At 39.7% G+C, this 19,028-nt stretch overlaps 1 protein-coding gene across 1 annotated transcript in view; it reads left to right on the forward strand.

The window, feature by feature from the left end:
* PIP4P2 (phosphatidylinositol-4,5-bisphosphate 4-phosphatase 2) overlaps nt 1-14,280 on the forward strand; it is a 42,181-nt gene extending 27,901 nt beyond the window's left edge. The window contains exons 3-7 of the mRNA XM_060775584.2: nt 733-839; nt 1,906-2,029; nt 6,691-6,743; nt 9,603-9,693; nt 12,730-14,280. Coding sequence (XP_060631567.1) covers nt 733-839; nt 1,906-2,029; nt 6,691-6,743; nt 9,603-9,693; nt 12,730-12,873 — 519 coding nt within the window. The 3' untranslated portion in view covers nt 12,874-14,280. The remainder of the gene's footprint in view (nt 1-732; nt 840-1,905; nt 2,030-6,690; nt 6,744-9,602; nt 9,694-12,729) is intronic.
* Nucleotides 14,281-19,028: the final 4,748 nt, after the last annotated feature.

The following is a 19,028-nucleotide window of genomic DNA, read 5'->3' on the forward strand; positions in this document are numbered from 1 at the left end:
TCCCCGAAATCTCAGCCAGTTTACCAGCTTCTAGAATTTCTGGAGTTGAAGGCCAAAACATCTAGAGACCCAAAGTCTGAAAACCAAGGGATATAGACCTCCCATCCTTTGCACTTTAGTATGTATGTCAATATGCATGTGCCTTCATGTCAGCTGTCAACTTATCATGACTCCATAAATTTCAGGGGGGGGGGGGGTGTTAAAACAAGGAATAGTCACAGATGATTTTGCAAGTTCCTTCCTTTGAAATATAGCTTACAGCACCAGATATTTATTGACAATCTTCTATAGAGGCACTAGCCAGAGTAGTGAGAATTAAAACTGGAGATAACTTTAACACTTGCTTAAAAGAGGAAATTTCAGCAAGTGTTGCTTATTATCTGGCTCCATGACAAATAACACCTTCCAAAATCTGTTCTTCAATGCAAACATTAAAGGGAGATAAGCCCTCTCTGTTTTTCACTCTGACAGTATTAAGTCACCATATAAAAACATATGAAAACCAATGGAGAAGGGGAAAACAATGAAGCACTGAAACAAAGCACTGATGCAAATTAAATTACTTACAATGTTAACATGTCAGGAGTAGTAACTGCCGGTAAAAACTATGTGGTCTTCTACAAAGATTTGTATTATTTCTGTTGCCGTATTTGAATCACTGTATTTATTTCCACCTGCTTCTTTTGACAGTCAGTTCACTACATGTCATTTCTTTTTTCTTGTTTTATGTAGCCAATCAAAAACCCTCCTTCAGGGAAAAAGTATGTTAGATGTCCGTGTAACTGTCTGCTTATCTGTAAGGATACATCACGGAGAATAGGATGTCCAAGGCCTAATTGGTAAGAAAAGTTACCGTTTGTGTGGCTTTTTGTCATTGTTTTCTGACAAACATTTGTCCGGCTATGGTGATAAGAATGGCATAACTAAATAATTGAAGAATGCTTGTTTGTCCATTTATCTCTTTAATGTTTCAAATAGTGTTAGCCTGTTGAAGCAAAACACAATTAACAGTCTTGAATAATGAAAACATTTACTCACCTTTTCCATGACTGAATTAATTATAAGGTTTGATAATTATGAGAACCAGTGCGGTATAATGGTTGAGTGTTGGACTGTAATTCTTATTGGACCAAAGTACAAATCTCCTATTGGCCATGAACCCACTGGGTGACCTTGGGCAAGTCACACTCTCTCAGCCCCAGAGAAAGTCATTGGTATTGCATGTTTAATAGAAAATAATGCCCATTGTACAAATGGGGATTATTTCTTGATGTGTTCAAAGCTGTAGATCTGTTCACCCTTTTATATACTTGATGCAGTACATAAAAAAGGAGAGAAAAAAATATTGTAATAGGATGTGCCCAGGAGAGACAAAATTAGTCCATTTACATCAGTAGTTCCCAGCCTTTTTTGACGAGGGACCACTTCCCAACATTAGTACCAAAAAGGATTACAAATCAGTTTTTGGTCAACTTTAGATTTGGTTTGGTTATTTGGGGTGCTGATTCAGAAAATTTCACTGGATAGACCACATCAGCTCTAGTTTCTGATACAGAACATATGTCATACAGTAGTTGACATCTGCTCACCCACAGAAAACAATATTTAATAAGCGTTGGCCACAGACCACAGGTTGGGAACCAATGATTTACATTTACTTCTGTCTTACTAACTACTCCTAGTGTTCTAGGAGGCACGTTGTTCTAGAAACAGCCTGCATTTGTTTTGTTCATGCAAATGTTTGAAATACACAGAATTCTCTCTTCTGTATTTTATAGTCTTGCTTTGGGATTTGATGTTGGAGTCATCTCAGTTTAGCTAGAGGAAATTGGAACAAGCTATTGGCTATGAAACAAACTTTCCTATGCTGTATTGAATAGTATGTGTTCACTTCTCTACCTACAGTAGACGCATCATTAATCTTGGTCCTGTTATGCTGATCCCAGAGGAGCAGCCAGCACAGCCTGCGATACCCGTCCAGCCAGAAGGCACTAGAGTGGTGTGCGGACATTGTGGAAACACATTCCTAGTAAGTGCATTCATTACACTCTACACAACGGACCACACTTCCCCCCTGATTGATACCTTATTCAAAATAAACGAAACATCAGCTTAAAACACCCTTAAAATGACATATTTGACTGTCTTTTCTTTCATTGTCCAGATTTATTGTCAGATTCATTTTTTTTACATAGATTTGGATCTTTAATAAAATATAAACTTTTTCTCTAAGAATATGGTTTTTGGTATAAGTTATTCTGTGATTGAGAGGACGAGGGGAATTTCTTGCTGGCAGGCTATGCACTTCACCCGTAAAAGGTCTCCAAGTTCAGTCTATGACTTCTTCTGTTAAAAGGATGATGCAGCAGATGGTGTAAAAGACCTCTGTCCCATCTGCTTCCAGTCAGAAGAGACAGTGTCAGGATCAACTGAGAACCAGCTTCCCAGATTTCTATGATAAATAAGGAAAACATGTCTTAGGACCCTTCTACGCAGCCATATAATATCAATAGGAAGTGAGAGGCATCAGCCAGAATATCAAGGCAGATAATCCACAATATCTGCTTTGGACTGGATTATCTGAGTCCACACTGCCATATAAAACAGTTCAATGTGGATTTTATACAGTTGTGTGGAAGGGGCCCTAATCACACCACATCTCTGGTCTCTGATAACATCAGTTAGGTTTATGCCGATATTTGTGGGATATAATTCAGAGAGGAATTTCAGGGGAATGAAAAGTCTGAGCGATAGGAAGTGAGACGCATCATTTCCAATGATTGTATATGCTTGTGTATAAATGGTTCTCGTGTATAATTTGAGAGTGGGTTTGGAGACCAAATCTTCTTTTGTACAATATTCTGGCTTTACAGCTTGTACCACATATTCAGACAAACAGATTTTTAGTAATGTAGAGGTGATATTCATAGCTCTGAGTGCCCACTTCGATTATTTCAATAGTTCGATCAAATCATTAATACAGTAAAAAGGTACAGCTTTCCCCTGACATTAAGTCTAGTGGTGTCTAACTCTGGAGAGGTGGTGCTCATCTCAATTTCTAAGCCAAAGAGCCGGCATTGTTCATAGACGCCTCCAAGGTCATGTGGCCGGCATGACTGCATGGAGCGCCGTTACCTTCCCACCAAAGTGGTACCTATTGAACTACTCACTTTTGCATGTTTTCCAACTGCTAGGTTGGTGGAAGCTGGGGCTAACAGCGGGAGCTCAGCCTGTTCCCTGAATTTGAACTGCTGACCTTTTGGTCAGCAAGTTCAGTAGCTTAGTGGTTTAACCCACTGCACCACCGGGGGCTCCTATTAAAACAGTGCCACATCGGTATGCACAGGGGATATGCACAGATTTTCACATGGATACATGAAACCGTGAATAATAGTGGAACCTATTATTTTCAGCGGGATGAATGACAGAGGTAATGAGAAGAGGGTATAGCTCGTACAAGAGACTCTATTACAACTCCCATTATTCCATAGAATTGAGTCATGGTTGTTAAAGTGGTGTCAAAATCCATTAATTCTTCAGTCTGTCTCCTCTGAAACTTTAGTACAGCATCGTTTACAGATGAGGGATGTAAGAGCTGCCTTTACAAGCTCCTGCTCTCAGAGTTCCAGAAACAGATCTGCTTTTCACAATGCTGATGCTCTTTGCTCCAGGGAATAGTTTTATTACAGGAGTTTTTGGTCAGCTGAAAAGATGCAGAATGGCATTCTATCCTATTTAAAGCACCACAGAAAATAAACTTTTTCAGTTTGAGAACAGAGACATAGAAAGCTGATATTAGGCATTGACGGCCTTTTTCTTATTTCTTTATTGCATCTTCAAAGTCCAGACATCGTTTGTTTATTTTATTACTGTGTTACATTATTTAAGAACTGTTTTAAAGGGAAAAGTAATTAAAAGAGATCCTTGTAGAGTTATCAATGAAAAAACTAAAGAAGGAAGACCGGCACTGGTATAAGAATAAAGTAAATAAAAGATTTATTTACTTTATTCATATACCAGTACAAAACAAGAAACTCTTAGATATAGTGTAGGTCTCCTTGTCTCTGTGAGTCTCTAAATCCTGAAGAAAAAGTTTGAAATAAAATTCATTTCTTGCATCAAAAGCAACCAGTAATGTTTTTGATTTATTGTAAATTGCAAGATTGATAAATTGAACTCCAGCTTTGCTGAAATTTGTTGTTGTGGATCTTTTGATATTCAGGCTTTTCTTGTGGTAACTCTCCATTCTTGAAGGAAGGCTTTTGTTTTACAACAACATGGCTGCCTGGGTATGCTAGTGTTCTGTATTAATCGCACTGTGCACATTCCTTCAGTGTTTGCTTTGAATCAATAGGGTTTTGGAGAAGAGCTTTGGAGAATGCACCCTAATGCTCAACATGTTGCTCACATGCTGTCCAGACATGCTACCCTGTCAATCCCTTTGCTTTGATCCTTTGTCGTCCTTCCTATCACAATAACTCTCCTCAATCCCAAAGTACATGTCATGTTAAATATGTGGCTTGCATTGTGTTAGTCTGAATATGTGTGCATGAGGCAGAGGTCTGGACTGCATTATAGGAAGAACCCAATGCCTTTTCTCCCCATATTAATTCCTAACAAAAACAGCCTTTCCCAAGGTGTTACTTGCATGAGGAGTGTTCGTTTGTCACTCAATCTACCTTTGACATTTATTTTGCAGTGTTGTTTATATTTGATAGTAAACTAATTCTCAATGTTCCTGTGTAGCCTGAGCATTGCACCATTCATGCATTAAAGCAGTGGTTCTCAACCTGTGAGTCCCCAGATGTTTTGGCATTCAACTCCCAGAAATCCTAACAGCTGGCAAACTGGCTGGGATTTCTGAGAGTTGTAGGCCAAAATAGCTGGGGACCCACATGCTGAGAACCACTGCATTAAAGGGACACATTAGTAGATTTGAGAAAATCCCAAAGTTTAATAAGTACTGTATATACTCGTGTATAAGTCAACCTCATGTATAAGCTGTGGGCAGGTATTAGGGCCAAAGTTATGGATTTTGATGCAATCCATGGATAAAGACCTCATCATACTAGAGAATGAATCCACTTAAAATCTGGTTTCTGCCTCCTGCAGAATTCTGGGGTTTGTACTTTAGGGAGGAACCTTTAACAGCCCCATTAAACTACAAAGACCAGAATTCTGCAGGAGGCAGAAACTGGATTTAAAGTGGATTCATTCTCCAGTGTGATGAAGTAGAAAGTTGGGTCAGTCCCCAGAGATGGGAAAGTGTCAATACTATCTCAAGGAGTCACCCTTTTTCTGGCCCGGGCTTTCAAAAAGGCCAGAAATGGTGTCAAGATTGTCATGACCCTTGACATTGAAACACTGACAGGGAGTGTATTACATTCCCCACTATTCTGCTAGGTACCACTGTAACTCAATGAACCAATAATCTTCAAGTCAACTTCAAAATGAAAGTGTATAACAATACTGTGAATTCTGTTCCCATTCCCTTTAGATAGTAATGATTTTTCTCATTACATTTTCTTCCCCGTGTTTCTCATTTTTTAAGAAATTATGATCCAATCATCACTTTACTGATAGTAAAGGTAAAGGTTTCTCCTTGACTTTAAGTCTAGCCGTGTCCAATCCTGGGGGGTGGTGCTCATCTCCATTTCTAAAATAGAGGACAAGAGCCGATATTGTCTGTAGACACCTCCAGGGTCATGTGGCCACTATGACTGCATGGAGCGCCATTATCTTCCTGCGAAGCAGTACCTATTGATCTACTCACACTTGCATGTTTTTGAACTGCTAAGTTGGCAGAAGCTGGGGCTAACAATGGGAGCTCACCATGCCCTGAGGATTCGAACCATTGATCTTCCAATCAGCAAGTTCTGCAGCTTAGTGGTTTAACCCGCTGCACCACCACGGCCCACACAAAAAGCCTGAGAATACAATAAAGCAGGTATTGTTAAAAACATACGAAGTTAAGATCAAAAAAGTTTTAAATAACTCCAGAATGAAACCAATTAAAATCTCACTTTTAATCGGACTAAAAATTGTACAATAAAACATATTTCATGTCATAATCAGTTTCCAAAGTGGGTTGTTGTGTGTTTTCCGGGCAGTATGGCCATGTTCCAGAAGCATTCTCTCCTGACATTTCACCTGCATTCTGGCTATGAAAGCCTTCGACAATACAGTTTCCAAAGTTTTACTGAGAAAGATCTTAACCTGCTACCGAAAGGACAAGAAAAAAAGAAGCAATGATGACATTATTTAATGGGAAAATATTTGTAAACCTCACTTAAAAAATAGAGGACAAGGGAGAGGCTAACTGGACCATAGAGAACTTCCCATAAATACTGATACTGTAGTCATAGTTATTGAATGTCCATAGTACCATATAAGGTATAATTACTTTATTAATGAAACTATTGCTGATATTTGTAAACAGAAGTGCGTCAGACAACCTTGCAACTAGTAAGTCATGGGAAATGGTTTTGAGCTGAAATCCCAAGGGTGCAAGGGCGTTTCCTGGTAAAAGGGCATTCGGGCATCCCAGTGACGGAAGAAAGCATGAGACAAAATCTGAGAGAAACGTGAGAAATAAAATATCCCGTGATCCTCTGTGACATTTATCATAAAGCAAAATAACTTTGGCAATTTTCAACGCTCTCCCCCTAACCCCTTTATTTTTTATTGCAGTGGATGGAACTGAGGTTCAACACTCTGGCAAAGTGCCCACATTGCAAAAAAATGTAAGTTCAACTTATCACATGTTTATGTTATTTTAAATATTAGCCTTCATTTGGGGCTATTTTTTAAAATCTCAGAGTATTGATAATCAATGTCAGCTGACACTTCTCTTGCCATTTATAATTTTTTTCTGAGTTAAGAGCTATTGAACATTCTTGCTTGATTATAAATGCTTGGATGGTCATTATCTGAGGGATGAAGCTCTCCATGGAGATGCAGTTGTTAACATTAATGGATGCTGATTTCCAGCATACTGAACAGGAAAATTTATCTTAGAAGTGAAGGGTTTTGACAAGGATATGGAAGATCAAGCTGTGCACTGATTGACATATAAATTACGACTTTTTCAGTGCCATGAACTGAAATATTTAATACTATGCTCATTGTCCTGTTTAATTAATACTTTTGTGATGGTCGTTTTGATAAAGGTAAAGGTTTCCTCTGATATTAAGCCCAGTCATGTCCAACTCTGGGGGGTGGTGTACATCTCCATTTCTAAGCCAAAGAGCCGGCGTTGTCTGTAGACACCTCCTAGGTAATGTGGCCAGCATGACTGCATGGCGTACCGTCCAGGCTGAGTATTTTATCTGTAATTATGAAATCCAAAATATTCCAAAACCTAGAATTGTCCAGATAAAGTGGCATTTTTGCTCTCCAGTGCTTCAGTGTACACAAACTTTGCTTCATGCACAAAATTATTAAACATATTGTGCATAAAGTTATCTTCACATTAGGTTAAATGCTATAGTTGAAACATACATGAATTTCATGTTTGGGTTTAGGTCACATCTCCAAGAGATCTCATGATGTACTTTACTTACTTACTTATTTACTTACTTAGGTGATCCCTTGTTGTCCGAGTAGGATAGTCTTCCAAAATCAGTGTACTGGCAGTGAGTCCATAGGTGACTGTGGAGCCCTATTCTTGATCTACATCTTCTTCCGCACTGAGGGCATTTGTTTCCAGGTGGAAGGCGGTCCCGGTTGGCGGTCCCTTCCTCTTGGCATGTTTCTCTCTTTCACCCTCCATTCGTGCCTCTTCAAATTCTACAGCACTGCTGGTCACAGCTGACCTCCAGCTGGAGCACTCAAGGGCCAGGGCTTCCCAGTTCTCAGTGTCTATGCTAGAGTTTTTAAGGTTGGCGTTGAGCCCATCTTTAAATCTCTTTCCCTGCCCATCAACATTCCCTTTTCCATTCTTGAGTTTGGAGTAGAGCAACTGCTTTGGGAGACGGTGGTCGAGCATCTGGACAACGTGGCCAGTCCAGCAGAGTTGATGGCGGAGGACCATCACTTCAATGCTTGGTGGTCTTTGCTTCTTCCAGCACGCTGACATTTGTCCACTTGTCTTCCCAAGAGATTTGCAGGATTTTCCAGAGGCAGCGTTGATGGAATTGTTCCAGGAGTTGCATGATCTTTGTTATGTCAAGAATTTCAAACAATAATACAGTTTGAGTATCCCCTAACTGACTCTTTGGATATAACTCCACAGTGAAGTATTTCTTAGAGAATAATAACACTATGATAGACTCAACTCTAAAAATCCAGTCTTTCACTAGGAGAAGGAGTCTTCTGAGCTAAAGATCCAGGGGAAACTGTAGGAATATATACTTGGGAAGATTCGACATTGTTATAGGGCAGTGATAGTGAATTTTTTAGAGACGGAGTGCCCAAACTGGTGCAGCAAAATACTCTGGCCACCAGACATGCCCCCTGGTGACAAGTTATATTGCTACTAACAAAATGCATACTTCTCAATCGCACACAAAAATAGTGCTTCTATGAGGGAAAACTGTGTAGTTTTTCAAATACTACAATTAGAAACACTCTGTTTCTGCAACATTTTGCAGACGGATTTCAAGGGATTACTGACGGGATAGGATAAACGTCATGTGATCAGACTAATTGGAAATCGTCCTCAAACAGTCTCAGAAATGAAGTCTTTCCTAATGTGATGCCCATGATTCAAAAATACTTGGAAAAAAATGAAAACAAATCTTGAATTCGCTATGAATGGTATGTTGGTATCAGATCCCCAGGATCTCTCTAGTATTTGTTCTTTGCCATTTTATATTAGTGATGCCAATTTACCATACTACCGTATATAATGAGACATGAGCATCCATGGTTTTCAGTATCCATGGGGATTCCCAGTGGATAAAGTGGGCCCACTGTATCTCATTCTTTTAAGTTCTGCCAGATTTCACTTAGCCTTAGCATGGCAAAGTTATTGTGTTTTGAAATGGGAATTGGGAACAAAAATCACAGCATTAATTCCTTCAAAGTATCAAATTCATTTTTCCCTAGAGAAAAGTAGCCTTCATGTACAAAACAAAACAAAGGTGGTGCTCAAAATAATTTCAGAATGTGCACATAGCATTATGAACAAAAGTTTGATTTATTTGAGTTAGGTTTGGATTGGTGGGAAGTTGCAAGCTTTGAACTGAAAGTCTCAATAATCAGCACCCAGAGAATGTCATTTTTTGATTTACAAACCAGGAAATTCTTTTTTTGTAGTAAAGCTGCTTAAACCAATCAAATTGAAAGCTTTCCAGCAAGAATCTTTTTTAAAAAAAATCTAATCACACGCTAGGCATGAGGGATTTTTCTGTGCTTTTTGCTGATTTTTGAGTTCTGAAGTTTCTGGCCAAGCACATGACTGCCTACTGGTTTGTTTACGCTGCTGTGAATTATATTGCAATATCAAGAACTAAAAATCTGGCTATTCATTAGTGTTCACAGAAAGCAATATAACTTTGAAATAAAAGCTGATCATAGAATTTGTTACTATATATTATGTGACACTTAATGAATCTTCAAAATCATTGAGCACTGTTTTTCATTCTGCCCTCCTGTTGTAGTTCTTCTGTCGGATGTGCGCTCCCTCGAAGACGGTGTTGTGCATATATTACTATTGGAATGATATTTGTCTTCATTGGAGTTGGATTAACTGTGAGTAGAATACATTTAATTTCATTCTGATTGCTCAGCAGAGCTAGTGGTTTCAGCAGTTAGTATGTGGTCAAAAATGTGGAAGTTTCTGCTTTTTCATCTGTAAGAAACTGTCTCAATGTCTGGGTTGCTGTGAGTTTTCCGGGCTCTATGGCCATGTTCGAGAAGCATTCTCTCCTGATGTTTCGCCAACATTCTCTCCTGACTTTTCTCAATTCCATTTGAAGCCTTATGTCTGCATTTGTGATGGTGTTGGACGATTTGGCTCTTTTAACTGTGATGATAATGTTTTAATGTGTATGGTGCTGATATTTTAATCGTGTAATGAAGTGGCATTGTGTTGTTATTGTATATTTTTTGTATGTTAACACATGTTATGAACCGGTCCGAATCCCTCTTTGAAGGTGAGAGGGTCGGTATATAAAATCTCGAAGTAAATAAATAAATAAATAAATAAATTTCAGGACATTTAAAATGTCCTGTAGAAACATGGAGCCAATCTAAAAAGAAAAATGGTAAATCAGCTCCTACCTCAATGGTAAGTGTCCTCATGGAGGTCCTCATGGAGGTCCTGCCATAAAAGGGATATGTATGGTATCCTGGTCTGTGTTAGATGTGATTGATCAAGATGTAATCAGAATATTAGATTATTTATTTATTTCGCGTCAAAAGCGTTGAATAAATAAACAAGTATAAAACTGATAAAATAGAGGGAATACAAGCGATTAAATAAATTTAGACCAAAAATGGGCAACAGCAACAGCATTTTCTGTAGCTTTAAACAATTCTTCATCTGTGCATGAGGCAGGGCATGGTGGGCAAACATACAGATTAGGATTTGTTTGTTCTGCTCCACAGTCAGAAGATTCTTCTAGGTACTGCCATTTTATCTTTTGATCTCCCAACACCATGTCTGAGTCTGTTCAGGAACTTCCAAGTGGCCCATTCTTGGTTTGTCCCTGGAGGCAGACCCTCAAATGTTAGGTGAGCCTACTGCAACGTATTAATTGCATGGCAGGCTTGTTAATAGATGAGAGGTAGAGTGAGTGAGAAAACATCCAAGAAATGTTTGCCTTGGGCCTGGCAAGATAAGGAGAGGAGAACCAGGAAGGATGGAGCTGAGAAAGGATAGAACATAATGTTTTGATTAAGCAATCAATTAATGTAAAAGCCGGGAAGTGTAATGAAAGACCAAAAAACACAGACATGTGAAAAATGTAAACCATTCTAAGTTGTTCATTTGCTGACAAAGCCTTAGACCTGGTAACGAAAGTGTGTCAATTAATGTAAAAGCTGGAAAATGTAACCGATGACCAAAAAACACAGGCATGTGAAAAATGTAAACCTTTCTAAGTTGTGCACTTGCTGACAAAGCCTTAGACCTGATAATGAAAGTATGCAGTTTGATATTCTGTCTTTTTAAATAAATATCTCTTTTAAATTGAGACTGTTTTTGAGACACAGTTAGGCCTACATCTGTCATCAATGATAAGGGTTCTTTAATGCAGCCAAATCTATATTTGGTCAAAGGGGGTCTGCTTGAGACAACTCTATTTTGACCACAGTTTTGTGTGCATTAATAATAATAATAATAATAATAATAATAATAATAATAATAATAATAACAACACTTTATTTGTACCCCGCTACCATCTCCCCAAGGGACTCGGTGCGGCTTACATGAAGCCGAGCCCAATACAACAATACACGCAATAATAACAACAATATAAGCAATTAAAATAAAAGCATGGACAATAAGATTGAGATTATTTTTCTCAAAATAGCCAACTCTATTCCAAGTGCTTTCCCACATTAGACCAGCATTGAAGGTCCCAGTGGCAGATTCAGCATCTCCACTCCATAGACCAGCGAGCACACAGCCATTCAAACATGTGCATCTGCCGACATTGTACTGTATATAGTTTAGATAAGAAAGTGGGCATAGTGTGCAGTCCCTGGACCCCACAAATCTCCAAAAGCCCATCAAACATCCCCTTTTTAAATGGATTATTTTCAGGTTATGTTCATCCCCCCCAAACCATGTTAAAAGCCCACCAAACATGAAACACGCAACTATTCCAACACACATCCATTGCACCCAGAACCCCATACTGTGTGGGTGAGTGAGCTTATTAACAAAAGACCCTCCTCATAAATGTACAGCAGAGTAACTTATCAGCAGCATGACCCAGAACCTTTACGCACAGCAGCCTTCACACTGGAGCTTTCTCACATGAGGCTTCTCTCACACAGAGGTTTACCTCACACTCCACAGGCTGACACTAGCTTTGGGCCACTAATTCTAACAGGCTTCAGCCTACTCACTCTCCTCAGGACAACACTAGCTTTGGCCCACTGGCTCTAACAGGCTTCAGCCTACTCACTCTCCTCAGGACAATACTAGCTTTGGCCCACTGGCTCTAACAGGCTTCAGCCTACTCACTCTCCTCAGGACAATACTAGCTTTGGCCCACTGGCTCTAACAGGCTTCAGTCTACTAACTCTTTCAGTACTTGACTCACATTTTTGTAATCAAAAATACTTAGTTAACTTTTAATATTTCTAACAACCCTCCTATTTTTTATTACAAAAATCCCAAATTTAAATCATACATACATACATAAACAATTTGGTGTTAAATTCACAGGATTTTACATTTCAGTATTTACCCTCCAAATATCTCAATTTTCTTCTTTGGTCCCTTTTGAAATGACAATTCCTGGGAGTAATGCAATTTCTATTGCTATTTGCAGATGTGAGATTAACACAACACTGTCTGTCGTAAATGAGTTTGTGCAGAGAAAACTGAAAACAATTACAGTCTCCAGTAACAATTAAAAGTCTGATTCTCGCTTTTTGAATGGTGGTTCCAATAGGTGGACCTAATATCAAAGCTTTTTCAAGTTCAAATTGGGTTGATTGTTTTTGGAAGCACCTTTCACTTAATTTTTTAAAATTGTTACTATTTTACCTTAAAGACATAATCACAAGGACATTATTTCATTTTTTTTCTGTTTTTGTTTGTTTGTTTAACAGGTTGGTACGCAGGATTTTGCGAGAACCTATCACGCCACATACGTCTCTTGGGCTGTTGCCTACCTCTTAGGCTTGGTCTGTCTAGTTCGAGCCTGCTACTGGGGAGCCATAAAAGTCAGTTATCCAGAGCACAGTTTTGCATAGACACCTCATGGTATTTTATCAAAATCAGAGCTTTCTTAGAGAGCCTGCTGATGATGACTAATTTAAAACTTTTTTCCCTCCTTTTAATGTTTCCATTCTGTTACAAATAATTTTTAAGGCTGGGGATCCTTAGAACAAATGTTCGTTGCACTACATTATATGCAAATAGTTTGTTTTGCTGCTAGATTCCCAAGCTTTGAATACTAAAGCTTTGTTTACATCATGACACATCTGTCTTAAAAAAGTACTGTTGCATTCAACTCTGACATACAGTCTTCTTTTTCCGTAATACGCCTTGGTCTGTGCCATTTGGGGATGAGTATGCAAAAGCAAGAAGTGTTTATTGGTGTTTCTACAATTGCTTCACATTTGTATGTACACTTCCAGAAACAATGTCAGAATGGCTTGCTTTAAAATCATAAGCAATAAGCTAAGCCTCTGCTTGACTGCTCAATGTAACTTTTACCTAAAACCAGAGTGACGTTACCAAGTGTGCATCATTTTTGAAAAGTGGAGCTTTTGCTTGGAAGACATTATTGTAAACACTGTATGCTATCAGATTTCCAGGTTGAGCAATGCAATATTTTGATAGTCCAGCTGAAGATGAAAGTTCATTTCTCTATTACTGAAATTCAACTTGGGTATTTTATTTTATTTTATTTTTCCCCCCTCAAGGACCCTAGTACTTAATTTTTAAATAATGTTTTTACAGGTAAAGCCATCACTGGATTTATGGAACTTATCTCCATGATGTGTATGAGTTCCTTTACAGGGTCTAAGTAAGGGACGCATTTGATAATGACTCGTTTTTATAAATTTAGATGATTATCAGGTGATAATGGGTTACCTTTTTGTGTGTTTGGATCATGGTCAGTTTTCCATGATAGGAGAATAATTCTCCAGTCAATGCAAAGGGAGGCATTATAGCTTTACACTGATATGAAATGGAGTAAATTGTTACTCTGATCATTTAAACAATGTATAGCTGGTCAATACAGTTCCAAGTAGTTGTGTGATACAGATATGAAAGACGTTTTCTCGAGGGCTGTTTGCAGATAGATTATGGGGACCAGTTATTGCACTGCCCATCTTTGAAACTTTACACATAATGTTTTTCTAAATTCTCAAAGAATAACCTGAGCTCTCTAGATTACAGTAGTCCTTACTTAGGTAATGGGGGTCGAGAAGGTAGATGTGAATGTTTCAGGATTGTGTATAATATTTTCAATTATCTATATTCCTGTTTAGGGGGAAAGTAATGCTTGGATGAGGATTTGGAGCACAATAAATGTATCCTTCAAACTGTAAATGGAGGTCTTTGTATATTGTTAAATGTACAAAAGCAGTAGCTCAGGATTACCATGTACCTTTTAAAAGACACTAATAAAGATTATTATTCAAAACTCATTTGTAGTCTCTTATTGGATAATATCTCCGAATTTCACTGTTGTGGGCTGAATGCTTTTACTGACTGATTCAAAATCAACACTGAAGGCTGCCTAGGCAGATGTCCTAGTCTGTGAAAGAGAACTGGAGCTAACATTTCTATCTAATTTATATTTAATTTGGAAAATGCTATTTCTGACTTTTTGGGAATGGGAACCACATAAAGAATCCAATCATCAACTTAGATACTCTACTTAGGTAGAAAAAATGAAATGCAAAAATACAGAATGGGGGACGCCTGGCTCGACAGCAGTACGGTACATGTGAAAAAGATCTTGGAGTCCTCATGGACAACAAGTTAAACATGAGCCAACAATATGAGGCTGCAGCTAAAAAAATCCAATGGGATTTTGGCCTGCATAAATAGGAGTCTAGTGTCTAGATCCAGGGAAGTCATGCTACTCTTCAATTCTTTCTTGGTCAGACCACACTTGGAATACTGTGTCCATTTCTGGGAGCTGCAATTGGAGGGAGATGTCGACAAGCTGGAATGTGTCCAGAGGAGGGCAACTAATAATAATAATAATAATAATAATAATAATAATAATAATATTTATTTATACCCTGCCACCAACTCCCCAAAGGGGACTCGGGGTGGCTAACATGAGGCCAAGCCCAAAGATACAACACAACAAAATAAAATACAGAATGCAGACAACAAAAATTACATCAAAATAAAATATGTTCAGTAACAAAATGAGATACCAAATGAGAGACTCCCTCCTGGGCGCACAGAAAACTGGGCGACTTGGAAGGCGCCAAACAGACTGTGCTCTGGCACCACGAGATGCAGAGCCAATCTTTAGAAATGGAGCTACAGGGTGGAATCCACGACATGCGAGTGTGGAGAAGAGCAAACCACTGACCACCTGCTGCAATGCAACCTGAGCCCTGCCACATGCACAATGGAGGACCTCCTTGTGGCAACACCAGAGGCACTCCAAGTGGCCAGATACTGGTCAAAGGACATTTAATCAACTACCAAGCTTGTAAAGTTTGTGTTTTGTCTGTTTGTTTGTTTTTGTTAAAAATGTAATACAAATGTCTGGTTGCTGCTGACACGATAAATAAATAAAAAACAAAATAAGTTAAATAAAACAAATATATATATATGATATAAATGCTCTGTGCATAATGAGTACCTTAAAAACAAAAGAACCAATGAACGAAATCACACCAAATTTGGCAACAAAATGTCTCACAACACAAAGAGTGGCCATCACTCAAAAAAAATATGATTTTGTCATTTGGGAGTTGTAGTTGCTGGGATTTATAGTTCACCTACAATCAAAGAGCATTCTGAATGCCATCAACGATGGAACTGAACCAAACTTGGCACACAGAACTCCCATGAACAACAGAAAATACTGGAAGTGTTTGGTGGGCATTGACCTTGAGTTTGGGAGTTGTAGTTCACCTGCATCCAGAGAGCACTGTGGACTCAAACAATGATGGATATGGAGCAAACACAAGCACTCAATATGACCAAATATGAACACTGGTGGAGTTTGGGGAAAATAGAATCTTGACATTTGGGAGTTGTAGTTACTGGGATTTATAGTTCACCTACAATCAAAGAGCATTCTGAACCCCACCAACGATAGAATTGGGCCAAACCTCCCACACAGAACCCCCATGTGGGCCACAGCAACGCGTGGCAGGGGATGGCTAGTACAATATAAAATTGAACAGAATGGGCAGGCCAAATGGACAAAGTAAAATGATAAAACCCTGGATGAGGTAAGAATGAAAATGTGTAATTTAGGGGAACTCAAAAAGAATAAACAGTGGGGTAGGCATTCAGTTTCGGATGGGGGAAAGTGCATCATAGGGGCAACACTATAGATGGAGCAAACAGAAATGGGATAAATGGCCACTCTCCAAAGAAGAGCCGTGTTTTCAATTTTTTCTTGAAGGTTGCTAAGGTGGGGGCCTGCCTAATCTAACCAGGTAATGAGTTAACAGATATTGGTTCTTTCTCCCACCTTGAACACTCCACAGGTATGTGTACTCCACTTGTTTTACCACCATTGGATCCTCTGAAGATACCAGCCACAGATGCAGGTGAAATGTCAGGAGAAAAGGCTGCTAGACTTGGGACAGGTCTCCAGTAGAGGAGGATTCTTCTCAGTGTTGCAGCAAGCTTGGAAAGAGTTAACCTGACCTCCTCCTTGAGGAAAGCATCACAGGCTTCTGCCATTATCTGTACAGGCTTGCTGAAATGAACAGCAGCTGAGATCTCATGATAAAAAGGGACCTGTAAGCAATAGCTATTGGGTAGCAAGGACTATCATACCTTTGTACTCTTTCATAGAATTGGAAGAGACCACATGGGCCATGTAGTCCAACCCCCTGCCATGCAGGAAAAGCACAATGAAAAGCATCCCTGACAGATAGCCATCCAGCCTCTGTTTAAAAGCCTCCAAAGAAGAAGTTCCCTGGGGTTAGAATCATAGACCCTGTTGGATTCTGAAACTCTGACTCTGAATTCTTGACTAACTTCCTGGCTTTGATTTATGGACTTGGGCTTCAGTTTGACTCCTGACTCCTGACTCTCACTTTGGTATGTACTTGGTTGGTTGACCCCTGGGTTGCTAGTAAAACTGAATGGCTGTATTGTGATATACTTACTTACTTACTTACTTACTTAGGCGATCCCTCGTTTTCCGAGGATGATTGTCTTTCAGTATTCTGGTGGGTCCGTAGGTGACTGTGGAGCCCTATTCTTGATCTGCATCTTCTTCCGCTGTGAGGGCATTGGGTTCCAGGTGGAAGGCGGTCCCGGTCTGGGTTGGCTTGATGCACCTTCCTCTTGGCATGTTTCTCTCTTTTGCCCTCCATTCGTGCCTCTTCAAATTCCACAGCACTGCTGGTCACAGCTGACCTCCAGCTGGAGCGCTCAAGGGCCAGGGCTTCCCAGTTCTCAGTGTCTATGCCAGAGTTTTTAAGGTTGGCTTTGAGCCCATCTTTAAATCTCTTTTCCTGTCCACCAATATTCCGTTTTCCGTTCTTGATGTAATGGCTCTATTGTGATATAATGCATGCCTAAAAAGTATGTTACCAACACGATATGTTTGGGAAGCTATGACATACAGATTCAGGCAAAAGTATGATATCTGGGACTCTACGCTGGTTGCGCAACGCGGGTCTGAATTAATGAGGGGACACGTGCGCTGGACAGCTCAGTGACCAAGAGACGCAGCTGCGTCAGAGTCGTGGGAACATTGTTCTCCCAGAAAGGGGGAGAGGAAACATTACTATCCAGTACAGCCTTCGTAAGCTGTTGTTTATCATTTAACAGTAAATAACTCTAACATTACTTCACTTGCCTTAAGCATTATTTATTTATTTATTTATTTATTTATTTATATTCCACCCTTCTCACCCCGAAGGGGACTCAGGGCGGAGCACAGCATATGTACGGAAAAGATTCATTGTCGGGACACAAATTCATATACACATACATAAAGATTAAAAGCATTAATCTTAATATTAAAACACACCATTTAAAACTGTCCTAGTCATCAGCGTTGGCCTGGTAATCTTTCCTATTGCTCCTTTATTGCCCTGTCCCGAAAGCTTGGTCCCACAGCCAAGTCTTTACCATCCTTCTAAAGGACAGGAGAGAGGGGGCCGACCTGATCTTACCAGGAAGGGAGTTCCATAGCTGGGGAGCAATCACCGAGAAGGCCCTGTCTTTTGTCCCCACCAATCGCACCTGTGAGTATGCTTGGCTGTTTGTTGTCCCCCCCCCCCTTTCTGTCCCCTTCCTTTTCTGGCGAACTATCTTGCCACGACTGTCACACCTGCTTCTCTCACTTGCTCCTCAGTCTCACTCATGTCTTCCCTTCATTAATTCTGACCCGCGTTGTGCAAGTAGCATAGCGTAGGGTCCCAGCTATCATAGTTTTGCTCAGGCTCTATTTACTATGATCATTGTTATGTGTCCTCTAAGGTTTTATTTATAGTAAAGGTTTCCCCTTGACATTAAGTCTAGTCGTGTCCAACTCTGGAGGTTGGTGCTAATCTCCATTTCATGACTGCATGGTGCGCCGTTACCTTCCCGCCGAAGCGGTACCTATTGATCTACTCACATTTGCATGTTTTTGAACTGCTAGGTTGGCAGAAGCTGGGGCTAAGAGTGGGAACTACCCCTGCCCTGCGGATGTGAACTGCTGACGTTTTGGTCAGCAAGTTCAGCTCAGAGGTTTAATCCACTGCACCACCAGTTAATAATTATGTATTTCTTATTTCATTATATATTATTTATGGCAACTCTAAGGCCAATCTATGGCAGAGTTTTCTCAAAAACAATTCATCCAGAAGGGGTGAACTGGCTCTGCCTGCCTTTGGTGCTGAGAGAATGGGACACACCCAACTGGGTTTTCATAGCTAAATTGGGGATTTGAACTCCTAAGTCATTTGGGTGCATCTACACTGAAGAATAAATGCAGTTTGACTCCACTTTTAACTGCCCTGACTCACTCCTATACAATACTGGGAGTTAGGATTTGTTGAGGCAGGAGCACTATCAGGCAGAGAGAGCTCAAGAAGACCTTACAACTCCTATCAAGCTGGAATGTGTCCAGAGGAGGGCGACTAAAATGATCAAGGGTCTGGAAAACAAGCCCCATGAGGAGAGGCTTAAGGAGCTGGGCATGTTTAGCCTGAAGAAGAGAAGGCTGAGAGGGGATATGATAGCCATGTAT

This window comes from Anolis sagrei, chromosome 4, assembly GCF_037176765.1.
Source record: "Anolis sagrei isolate rAnoSag1 chromosome 4, rAnoSag1.mat, whole genome shotgun sequence".
NCBI lineage: Eukaryota > Metazoa > Chordata > Lepidosauria > Squamata > Dactyloidae > Anolis > Anolis sagrei.